The 11,594-nt window shown below is 48.9% G+C and overlaps 2 protein-coding genes and 1 long non-coding RNA gene across 6 annotated transcripts in view; 1 reads left to right on the top strand and 2 right to left on the bottom strand.

The window, feature by feature from the left end:
- BCO2 (beta-carotene oxygenase 2) overlaps positions 1–11,065 on the bottom strand; it is a 36,491-nt gene extending 25,426 nt beyond the window's left edge. For 3 of the 4 annotated variants that reach the window (XM_064634579.1, XM_064634581.1, XM_064634580.1), the window contains exons 1-2: positions 10,943–11,065; positions 10,704–10,802 (exon numbers count right to left, since the gene is read on the bottom strand). In XM_064634579.1, coding sequence (XP_064490649.1) covers positions 10,704–10,802; positions 10,943–10,982 — 139 coding nt within the window. In that variant the 5' untranslated portion in view covers positions 10,983–11,065. Of the gene's footprint in view, positions 1–6,198; positions 6,905–8,221; positions 8,367–10,703; positions 10,803–10,942 lie in introns of those variants that run through there. The other variant, XM_064634584.1, reaches the window with a different exon arrangement.
- IL18 (interleukin 18) lies at positions 373–6,666 on the top strand. The gene is made up of 6 exons (XM_064634594.1): positions 373–810; positions 2,256–2,329; positions 2,937–2,945; positions 3,457–3,594; positions 4,143–4,288; positions 4,417–6,666. Exons 2-6 carry the CDS (start codon positions 2,263–2,265, stop codon positions 4,648–4,650), a joined length of 594 nt encoding a protein of 197 aa, XP_064490664.1. The 5' UTR covers positions 373–810; positions 2,256–2,262; the 3' UTR covers positions 4,651–6,666.
- LOC135401973 (uncharacterized) lies at positions 1,241–3,462 on the bottom strand. The gene is made up of 2 exons (XR_010424999.1): positions 2,685–3,462; positions 1,241–1,983 (listed from the first exon to the last, which is right to left on the bottom strand). It is a non-coding gene; the product is annotated as an uncharacterized LOC135401973 (long non-coding RNA).
- Positions 11,066–11,594: the final 529 nt, after the last annotated feature.

Here is an 11,594-nt window from a genome sequence, read left to right as displayed (position 1 = left end):
TCCCCAAACAGGCGCCCGGACTCCCGCCCTGGCGCTGGTTGTGTGGGAAGGGATGCCAGGCGAGGTGCCCGCGGTGCCGATGTTATCCAGAGCCAGCACACCCAATCTTCCCAATCCCAAACGGGTTTCCCGCCAGGGCGGGCGCGGCGTTTCCGGGCAGCGTGCGGGGAAGGGGAAGCGGGGATGGGGAAGCGGGGATGGGGAAGCGGGGAAGGGGACGGGCGGTACCTGTTTTCCAAACCTCACGGAGCGGCTGGTGCGGGGCCAGGCAGGGCTGGCTGACATCACGGGAGCGCATCCAGCCTTCCCCACCAGCCACATTTGCATATGTGCCGCGTCTCCGGCGAGGGGAAATGCCGCGCCACAAGCGCAGACGTCGGCAGATATCCTGGGAACGCGCCCAGCTCTCCTCTGCCGCAGAGCCGCTTTAAGGTTCTCCCCGCCCGGCCCCGCCGCTCGGCCACCGCTTCCCCGCGGCTCGGGCATCCCCCGCGGATGGTCTCGGGAGAGCCCCGGCCCCGGTCCCGACCCCGATCCCGGCTGCGGGAGCGGGTCCCGGCGCTCCCCGCCCTCCGCCCGGCTGTCCGGCTCCCATCATTCGCCTGCAGCTCACCGAGGAGACTGCAAGAACCACCGCGGGCTCTGCTCCCAACATTCGCCTGCAGCTCGCCGAGGAGACTGCAAGAACCACCGCAGGCTCTGCTCCCAACCTTCGCCTGCATCTCCCCGAGGAGACTGCAAGAACCACCGCGGGCTCTGCTGCCACCCACTTCGAGCTTCTCCCGCCCCGCAATCCCGCTTTTCCACAGGGTGAGTCATTCCACGCCACCTCGAACAGTCACCTAAAAACTTTCAGCCTTTCAAGCCTGCTCTTTTTACTGCGTCACGGTTGGACTTGATGATGCTGGAGGTCTTTTCCAGCCTTAATGATTCTGTGATTCCGATTCAGTGATCAAGGGAAGAAGCACAGCCACTTTTTTACGCATTAAACCAAGGGCCTCAAATCAGTAAGTCCTGCCTGCCCCTTCCCCTCCGCTCCAGAGTAACAGAGCAGTCCTTGGCTTGGTGGTTAATTCGCTGTGGATGAGGCTTGCAGGGTTTGGTGTTGGGGTGTCTCTTTCTAAGGCACGGGGGTGCATGTTTGCAAACAAAGATGCAGCGAACCTGGGTGTCTCTTCTGCACAAACTGTAGACCACTAGGGTTTTTTATAAGGAGGATAAGAAAAAAATCACTCTCAAATACGTACTTAAAAGTGCTTTACTGAAGGGACAAGGAAATTCCCCAGTCCCTGTGGCTGATGGGTGTGTGCAAGTTGTGTGCTCAGCTTCTTTGTATAGAAGATCTTTCTGGAGTGATGAAAAAGCTTTGGAAGGACGCCGGATATTCTGATTGCACAATGAAACCCCAGTGCAAGAGCCGGATCTTCCTACTGTTCTCCTGGGTTTAATGCATTTATTTAGTGCAAGGGATATGAATAAAGCTAAAACCCTGGTGCAGGGAGGTTTGCAAGCAGCAGGTTGGGGTGCAGGCTGAAGTGGAGGCTGAGCTCTGGGCGGGAGCCCAGGACAAGAGGCTGTGAATTGCCACACCTTTGGTTGACAAAGGGCTTGAAGAAGGAGAGAACAGCCAGGGATGGTCCCAGCAGTGAACCTCTCTGGCCTCGGGAATGTGGCTGCCAGGGAATCTCCTGAATGGTCAGACTGAGTCACTTCGTTAACACCAATTATTCTTCCAGAATCCCTGGTTGTATGTTGGCATTAGAGGCAGAGTGCAGCCCTGGATCAGTTCTAATTACCCCTGAAGTGTTTAGAAGAAGGGCTGGAACCTCTAAGGTGCAGAAGTTGACTGGTCTTCAATGATTAGTTCAGGGTTTGTTGGATTTTGTTTGGGTTTTTTTTGTAATAAAATGATTGTTGTTATTCCTAAGGGAAATATATCCTTTCTTCTTCCCTCTCCTCTGTGTCACTCTTGAAAGAGAATAGCTGTGAAATCAAGATCAGAATTCAAGTTGAGATAAAACACCATAAGCAAATCAATATTACTGCAAAATAAATTCCATCCAAACTCCCCAAAGAACCTCCACAATTCCAACTCCAGGTGCCAAAGACACAGCCCTTTGTAGGGGCAGTCACAGGGGGAACTAAGTTTTGGGTATTTGGGAAGTTTGGTCTTTCCTAGGGGAAGTCTGTGTGGATTTAGGTTTGTAAAGAAGCATTGTGCTTAACTCTGAACCCTCTCCCTGCACCTCTGGCAGGGTGAAGATGAGTGCTGACGAGATCCTGGTGCGTGCAGCAAAACTTGGAAAAAACCTCTGCCTCTATTTTATTGGTAATTATTATCTGGGAAGCATTGAATAACCTTTCCTGCTTGAATACTGACTTAATGCAAGTAATTTGTTGGTCTGATTTCAGCTAATTTTGCCATAAGCTTCAGTTTTAAGTGTTGTAAAGGACACTCAGAAAGTTGGAATACTGTGGGGTGGGCTTGGAGTAAGGGAATAAATTCCAGTCTTATAAAGTCAGTTAGAAAACAGTTTCTTCTTTATAAGCAATTAGATCCTTGTCCTTTTGCTCACTCAGAATGAAGGTTCTGATCAAAACAAAAATCCTCATGCAATTATTCCTCGGTTACAGGCTTAAACAGACCTGTTCACCCTTAAATAACCCTAAAGCATTTTGCATACCTCTGGTTTGGTGGTAGCTGCAGTTCTCAAATGACTGATGTTTTCATCATCACCATGAATTTGTCTGGCTCACAAATAAAAACACTCTGCAGTGACACCAGCTCAGCCTGGGGAGTGCAACTGGGAACACGTAGGTGGCTGCCTGGCTCTCAGCCTTGCCTGGGTGGAAAGTGCTTTCTTTTGTGGGGGCAGAGATTAATCTTGTTTTTCCTGTCCTTTTTTTTCTTTTCTCGCCGCTCACTGGGGACCAAGACGACGATGGTAAGCTGAGAGCTCATCATTTGTAACTTCACCACCAGTTTTACACGAACTAACTTGCTGGTGTTTTACTAACCCACAGATGCTCTGTGTGTGCCTTAGAGGACAAGTTTCAAACTTGGCTACTGCAAGAAAAAGAGAGCTACAGCTGCCCTGCTCCTTCTTGGAGCTCGTGTTGCTTTAATTCCTCCTTGGGTACAGGGCAGTGCCCTCCCTGACAGCACCTTTTCATGCCATTCTGATTGCTGGGCAAGAGACAGAACTGTTGCATCTGAATTCTCACCAACAGGCACAGCAGCTTCTCTTGCTCAGATATAAATATTGCTGTATTCTGGGAAATCCTGGGTTGCCACAAGCCAGAGGTGGAAAGAATGACACGGCCTTCTTTTGTTTGAGGTTGTCATTCTAAGAACTCATCACACGTGATGTCCTTAACAACAAGAACAAAGGGGGCTGTCAGAGCTGAGGGGACTCCAGCTGAAATATTAAGAAATGTTCCTTGTTATCTCCCCAGAGCTGGAATGTGATGCCCTTTGCAAGGAAAAGGCTCTGCACAGAGTCCTTCGGAACGTGAACAGCCAGTTGCTGGTGGTTCGCCCAGACCTCAACCTGGCAGCCTTTGAGGATGTGACAGACCAGGAGATGCAATCTGGTACCTGTGCCCACTGCACTGCTCCTTTACTCTGCAGGGGCTTTGTTCTTTCCATCACTGACTCTAAAAGATGAGGCTGAGAGTAAGGACTTGAACTTTGTTTGTAAGAATGAAGATGAGCCAAGAGAGCTGAAATTTTGTGTCTTGTGCATTGGGGAAGGATGAGGTTCCTGGATTAGGCTGAGCTTGCAGTGTGTCACAAACAGAAAAAGGACTGTTAAGAGCTTTGGTTAGCTCTGATCACAGAATTATTATTTTTTTATGTTGGATTACAGAAAGTAATTTTAAAATTTAAACAGTGTATTAGCACTAAAAGTTCTTATTTCTTGTAACAGTAGTAGTTAACAATATACTTACAGTTTTGGCTTTGATTTTTTTTTGGGTGTTTCAGCAATTTATTCAGAACTGTATTTGTTGCACATATTTATTTATGAGTCCCAAGTCCTGGTTCTTGTATCAGGAAGATTATCCAGTGGAATGTAAGATATAACGAGGTGGTTGCAGCTCTCTCCTGAGCACACTATTAATAATAAACCACTTTTACTCAGGCCAAGGGATGCACTTCACCATCCACTGCTACAAAACCACCACCCCTGCAGCAGGGCTGCCTGTTGCCTTCAGTGTGCAGATAGAAGGCAGAAGTTATTACATGTGCTGTGAGAAGGAACGTGGGGAAATGATGGTTCGATTCAAGGTGAGCCTGTGCCTCCCACGCCTGCTCTGCCTGCCAGGGGCAAACTGAACAACCCAGACCTGGCAGAGCTGCAGCAGAACTGCTCAGCTCCTGGGCTGGCACTAACACCTTCCCTTTCTCTTCCTCAGGAAGGAGAAGTTCCCAAAGACATTCCTGGTGAAAGCAACATCATCTTTTTCAAAAAGACGTTTACCTCGAGTTGCTCCAGAGCATTTAAGTTCGAATACTCGCTGGAAGAAGGAATGTTCTTGGCCTTTAAGGAAGAGGGCTGCTTAAGAAAATTAATCCTAAAGAAATTGTCAGGAAAAGATGGAGTGGATGAAACCATGAAGATAAATGTATCTGAATTCAGTCAAAATTAAAGTCACAACCTATGATGACAGACTTCCAACAGTTTTAAAATATATTTTGGCTTTTTATAAAAGAAACTTCAGTCTTTCTTTATCCAAAACAAGCCAGTTTTCTGTTTTAACTACCCTAAGTCAGTACTTATAAAAGAAATAAACATTTAAAATAATAAATGCAAGTTTTTGACAAAAAAAGAAGCAGAAGAGTGTTTTCTAGTCAGGTAGAAGAAAATTACACAATGAGGAAACAACAGGGTGAATGCCTGTGTGTACATGTAGAATTTGATCTCTAAAATCTTTAATGCCTGTTGAGCTAATTGAATGAGGTACCTCAGAGATGCAGGGGACCTGTTTGGGGGAGGGAAGGAAAAACACTTAAAATAACAGATTTCATAGCAGCACCTGGTCAATAAACACTTGGAGAGTGCCTTTGTTTTGCATCAGAATTATTTCCTGAGTGTCTTCATCCATCTCAGCTACACAGGGACATTCTTCTCCAGGTACCACAAGAATTAAGAGCAAAAGTTAACAGTAGTTCCAGGGGTTTGATTGAGTTTCCAGAGGCCTGGGGAACACAGGGGACTCAGGGAGAAAGGTGTATTCATTCCTTTTTCACTCTGCTCTCAGAGGTGCCACCCCTGACATGGGAGAGCTGGACTAAAACATTCCCAGAGCTCTTAGATAAATAATTTCTCATATAATTATCTTAAACCACCACCACGTGCAGATGCACCCTGGGTTTGGGCTCAGAATGGGAAATATCAAACACTTTCTACGATATAAACTCTGACTGTTCCCTGGGACTTTCCCGTGACTCAGATCTGTACCTTCCTCAGCTGTGACAAAATAATGATTGTTATGTTGGTGTTTAAACCAGACCACAGCAGGCAGAGCACCCAGCTCATTCTCACCACAAGACTGAAAAAACTTGGCCAGTTACCTGCTTTTGCCTATGATTGCACAAGTAAGCAACTAACTAACTAACTAAAATTAACAGTCCAGATTAAAAAAAAAAACAAATCAAAAAGTCTTGTAGAATTTAAACAGAACTTGGGCATTATTGCGTAATCAGCCTGATGGCAGCACAGAATTCTCTTCCTCTTACCGTTAATAGTACCACAAATGTACCAGCAGAATGTGGAAATAGCTGTTCACTGCCTGCTACAGTGAAGGTCTGAAAAGATAAAGTTGAGAATCTCAGTTCCCCCCTAAAGTGCTCTAAGCCCTGAAGACAGCCAGAAGAATGTTGCATCACCCTCACGGCGAGCTATGACAGGAAGGCTGTGTTTGTGGCCTTTTCAGTCACCCAGGACAATACAGAGCAGAAAACAAACCCCCAGAAATGCTACAGATAAACATTCACATTCCGGGGAAACCCTGAAGGTCAGATGCTCCTAAAATCAACAGGCAAAAGTATTTTTCTTCTAGGCCAATTGTTCTACTTTCTAAGGGACATTAATTACTCTTGTATTAAGTCTAAGAATTAAAGGTTCTAAAGCTAAATGAAGCAAGGCAGAGGAACAGTATGAATTAGTAACAAATAGTTCAGAAGCACACACAAGATTTCTGTAAATTCTTTATTGCATGGATTAAGAAAAAAGTATTCCCTTTTCTACACCAGCTCTCAGGGTCCAAAGAGTTACAGGGTCTGCCTCGCATACAGGCCAGTTGTTGTGATGTCAGAAGAAGCAGTTCAATTTTCCACAAGTTTTACAAAACAGGAAACCAAACAACAGTTAAAAAACACCCACCAGAGCTCTCATTACAAGGACAGTTGCAAGTCTGTCACCGATGTAATTAATTCATCCCAATTTACAGCACAGCTTAAACCACCTCGCTGGTGTAATTAATTCATCCCAATTTACAGCCCAGCTTAAAGCACCTGGCTCTGATGGACATTAGCCAGCTTAAATCTACTGTTTCTTCTCCAACATCTTCGCTGCTGTTGGGTGTTTAATTCTAGAGGGCTCTGAGCTCCCTGCAGGACGTTCCCACTACAGACCCTTGGCTTTGCGCTCGTTTCGCGTTAAATGGTGGTAAAAATACGATGAAGCAGAGGCAGCAGAGAACAACAATCATGTGTGTCAGGGCTCTGGTGGCACCTCAGAGGCTCCAGAGCATGGCCACAGCCTTGCAGATCCCCACGTCGTGGTAGTTAAAGTAGCAGAGGCCGGCGAAGGTGGCGGCCGACAGCACGTACAGCCCCGTGTTGGCCACTTTAATGGCTGTGTCTCCGTGGACATAATCAGTGATTACCTGGCCAAGACCCCTACAGGACAAGAGAAAAAAGCTGGAATCAGGCAAGACCATCCACTGAAATCCACCAAATCCACCCAGTTTATGCCAGCATTCCAAGATGCCTCAAACATTTATTTTTTACCCGCTCACATCAACAAAAAGAGGAGGCGTCTATTTAAAAACCAAAATTGCACATGTTCTGTTAGAAAACACACATTGGCTCCAGGTTTTGTTAATAGCACTGAGGAAACAAGGTGCTGAGCACAGCTCCTCAGACAACAGAATCCTTAGAATCTGTTTCCAAGAAAGAGCAGCTTATCTGGCTCCCAAGGACTGAAGAAGAGGAAAACAAAGGAAATACCCTTCAGGCTTGAAGAGCAAGGTGTGGATCTGGGACCAGCCCTTGCCACAAAGGCACAGAAGGCTCCTGGATGTGTAGTGGGATTAGAAGGGTGGCAACCAATAAAATTACCATACTTTGGGGTTTTTTTCTATATCTCTTAGACTGAAAATGACCTCTTGTCTGGATTTAAACCATGCAGCAAGAGAAGACACAGGATGCTGTTAAGCTCTGGGGAGAAGCTCTCAGTCCGAGTGAGGAAAGTGCAAGAATCCCTGGCACAAATTTTGAGGGGAAAAACTGAGATTTAAGAAAACCTGGCACCACGAAGTACCACAAAAATCTGCTCTATCCTTGTGGCAGGGAACTCCAAACCAGTCTCACCTCAAGAAGGTGAGGGCTGCCAGTCTGGCCAACCATGCAGCTGGATCCACTCCTTGTCCCAACTGATTAAGGACCACAGCAGAACAAAAGGAGCAAGCATCCATTCCCCAGGAATCAAGGAAATAGCAATCCAGGTCTCCACTGCTCTAGTGGAGTCTTTGCTGTGAGCTCTTTACAGAACCTCATCCCCACTGAGATTACAAAGCCAGCCCACAGCACAGAGCTTTAAAGGAAGAACTTGGTTTATATAGGTGTGCCCTTCCTGTTCCCTCCGTTTGTACAACACTGATTCTTCTACAAGATAAAAACACCCAAGATCCTACACATCCAGTGGCAAGGAAGTGCTCCTGAGGTCAGAGACTGTGCAGAACACTGAAGGATTTTTATGGATTCCTCAATAGTAATATATATCCTGTCTTCTGAGAGAACTGTGTGGCAAAGGAAGGCCAAGGTACAACCACTCCTGTGGAAGATCACCACAACTCAGAGACCAAGGACGTTGCCTCTTTCCAGGTGTTTTGCCCTACATCAGGAAAGAAGCCAGCAGAGTTGCTGCCATGGACAGATTTCAGCCAGAAGGCTTGGAGCCACCCTGACTTCAATCCTGAGGGACTCTGTGCTTACCAGTGGCCGTGGAGGGTGAGGGCAGCAGCCAGGGAATAGTCCACGGCGGGTCCTGGGCACAGGTAGGCTGCAGGGAGGAGCCCCAGCAGGAACACACTGACAGCTCTCTCCCCTGTCCAGTGCAAGGATGCAGCCTTGGAACCGCCTGCAAGGAGAAACAGTTCTCAGGGCAAAGCCCCTCTTCCAATGCTGGGACCTGAGAAGCAGAGACCTCCCCCTGAGCAGCACCACACGTGTCTGCTGGGAGCTGGTTACTGAGCCTTCCTCCAGGCAAAATGAGATGCCTTGGAATTTCTGCTGTAGAACAGAGATCTGCTTTCAGTGTCACTGGAAAGGAGTGTCTTTAAAGGCAAAGCATCTTTGTCTGGTGATTTTCCTGCCATTTACTTCTCCCACCTTCTGAGAAATGGCTTTGGGACCCAGACCCAGCTACGAGATCCAGTGAATGACACATCATGGTGACTCTGTGCAGTCCTGCCCAGGAACCAACATTGCTATTTTTAGCTGTAAAGAACAAGATTAAACTCGGGGACCACCACCTATGACCTGAAGGATTTCAGTCCTCCACTGATACTCAGCTGGGCACAATCTGAACCACGTTAACAGGGGACTCTAGAAACAGGAATATCAGTTAGGGAGCTCTGTAACCAACTTTTTGGAATCATGCAAGTTAAGAAGAAAAAAAGCCAAAAAACACCTAGAAGGTTGTGGAGCAACCCAAAACCTTAACAGCATAAGCAACACTTGGATGTCAGCATCAGCCCAGGCTAAAAACATCAAGAAATGACTCTACAAAATTACCTTTATAATATAATACCCCAAAGTGCTTACCTAACACACAGATAACATCCATCCACCTAAACCAAAATACAAATGTTTTTCTTTATTTTTTTCGAGGAGAAAAGAAACTTAGAAAGTGACAAGATAAGGCAAGCAAAGGACCTGAAGCAAAACACGAGAGGGATTTGTGGACTAATAAGTCTGTGGAATAATAAATAATAATAAAAAATAAAGCTGTCCCTGTAGAACTCCATGGCCCAGAGCCCTTCACACACACGCAGGAAGTCTGTGGTTAATATGAAACCCAGAATAGTAAAGGAATGAAATGGCTTAGCCATGTTTAAGCCAATTTCTTTTCTTAATCTTTTCAGTTAATGAAGCATTTCTCCGTGTTTTCCACTTGAAGGTGCACTGAAATAGCTACAAACACCCTTAACCTGCAGTCACAACACTGCTAGTGAATCATAGTAAGTTTATTTCAACCTTTTTTTCCCATACCTTTGTTAATGAGCAGATATTTACTATTAGCAACAAGTCGATATCTCCTATTTTAGGACTCCCAGCACTCTCACACTGGACACTGACATCCCAAACACCAGTTTCAAATCCCAGCAGTGTGACATCACACAGACCTTGTTTTAAATCAGACCCAGACTAAGTGCAAATCAAAATGCTGTTAAGTGCAAATAGTGCTGCTGAAGTTGATGGCAACACATTACAGACAACCAGAGCCAAGGCAATAGCACAATATCCCTTCTGCCCTTAGTTACTCACAGCTGCCACTTAAAATCCTTTACCTGGCCAAAAAGTTTACGGAATCACAGACTGGTCTGGGCTGGAAGGGACCTTAAGCTCATCCTGTTCCTGTGCCCTTGGCACCACTGTGCCACAACCACCTCCATCACCTCTGTCCTTTATCCCTGCACTTCTCCTGGTCCCTTGGCAGACCCAGACCAAGACCTGGTTCCTTTTAACCCTTTTTAATAGAATCATAGAATGCTGAGGATGGAATGGACCTCAAAGGTCACTTAGTCCTGAACACCCTTGCCGTGGGCAGGGACACCTTCCACTGGACCAGGATGCTCAGAGCTCCATCCAGCCTGGCCTTGAGCACTTCCAGGGATAGGGGAGGTACCACCTGAACAAGGGGGCTCCCCTGACCCGGGGAAAACCCCCCACACTCACATCCACAAACACACTGGGGTGGGTTACCCTTGGCTGCACAAGTGCCCACCGAGCCACTCCCAGCCAGACAGGGGAGAGAGAATAAGATGGAAAACAACCCATAGGTCGAGACAAGGCCCTTCACCATAGAAAAACCAAAAGCAGGCGCACAACCGAAGAGGGGAAAAAAAAATAGCAGGTTTATTCTCTACTTCCCATCAGCGAGTGAAGTCCGGACCTTCCCGGAAAGGGCTTCAGCAGGTGCGGCTCCGGGAGGCAAACACTGTAAATAACGACTGTCCCCCCCTTCCTCCTTCCCTTGGCTTTTACACCTCATGGTTTGGAACATCCCCGTGGCCAGAGCGGCCCAGCGGGTCCCGCGGGTCCTGCCCGCCCGCAGCGCCGGGGCTGTGCCGGGGGGGGATCACCACCGCCCCCAGCCCGCACTGCCGAGCCCAGCGCTGCCAGGGGGCTCAGGGGAACGAAACCGCATCTCAGCCCGCCCCGACCCCCCAGACACGCAGAGCCAGGCACGTACCGTGTCCCTGCGGGGCCGGGCCGTGGCTGTGGCTGTCCCGGGCCGGGGCGCTGCGATGGGCGGCGGCGAGCACGGCGGGGCGGCGGAGCAGGGCCAGAGCTGCGGGGACAACGGGGGCGGGCGAGGCGGTCACCGGGGGGATCCCGCACCGTCCGGGGGTGTCCCGCACCCTCTGTGGTGTCCCGCACACCCCCGAGGGGCTCCGGGAGCGCCGCTCGCCCGCCCCGCAGGTCACTCACCCGTGGCGGCCCCGCGGGGCCGCAGCAGCGCCAGCGCCATGTCCGCTCCAAGGGCACCGCGCCCGGACACGGAAACGGCGGCGCCACTTCCGCTTCCGCCGGGGGGAGACGGGGAATGCTGGGAATGCCGGGAATGCCGGGAATGCCGGGAATACCGGGAAAAGGGGCAGTGCGGAGGGAACCGGCGGTATAGCGGGGACACGGAGGGAACCGACCCAGCCCCGGGGCCACCCGTCCCGACCCGCCCGGTCACACCGGTGAGCGGCTTTATTGCCAATATAACAGCCCGAGGGAATGGGTTCGCGCTGCCGCAGGTGGGATGTGTGCAGGGGATTCCTCCTCTGTGAGGTTTGCGCTGGCACAAGGTTGTGCTTAGCGAAGTGGTGGCTGCGCCATCCCTGGGAAGGGTTCCAAGCCAGGTTGGAGCGACCTGGTCTGGTGGAAGGTGTCCCTGGTCAATAGAAGGCGTCCCTGGTCTATGGAAGGTGTCCCTGCCCATGGCAGAGGGGTGGAATTAAATGGTCTTTAAGGTCCCTTCCAACCCAAAGCAGTCTGTGATTCTGTGTGATTAATCTTGCCTTACACCACACACCACAGAGCCAGGCGCTCCTCACCCGATGAAACACCTCTGCACAAGGGAAGCTGTGCAAAA

This window comes from Pseudopipra pipra, chromosome 23, assembly GCF_036250125.1.
Source record: "Pseudopipra pipra isolate bDixPip1 chromosome 23, bDixPip1.hap1, whole genome shotgun sequence".
NCBI classification, from domain to species: Eukaryota; Metazoa; Chordata; class Aves; order Passeriformes; family Pipridae; genus Pseudopipra; species Pseudopipra pipra.
The sequence above is the reverse complement of the archived record's forward strand: the minus strand, read 5'-3'. Positions and strand labels throughout refer to the sequence as shown.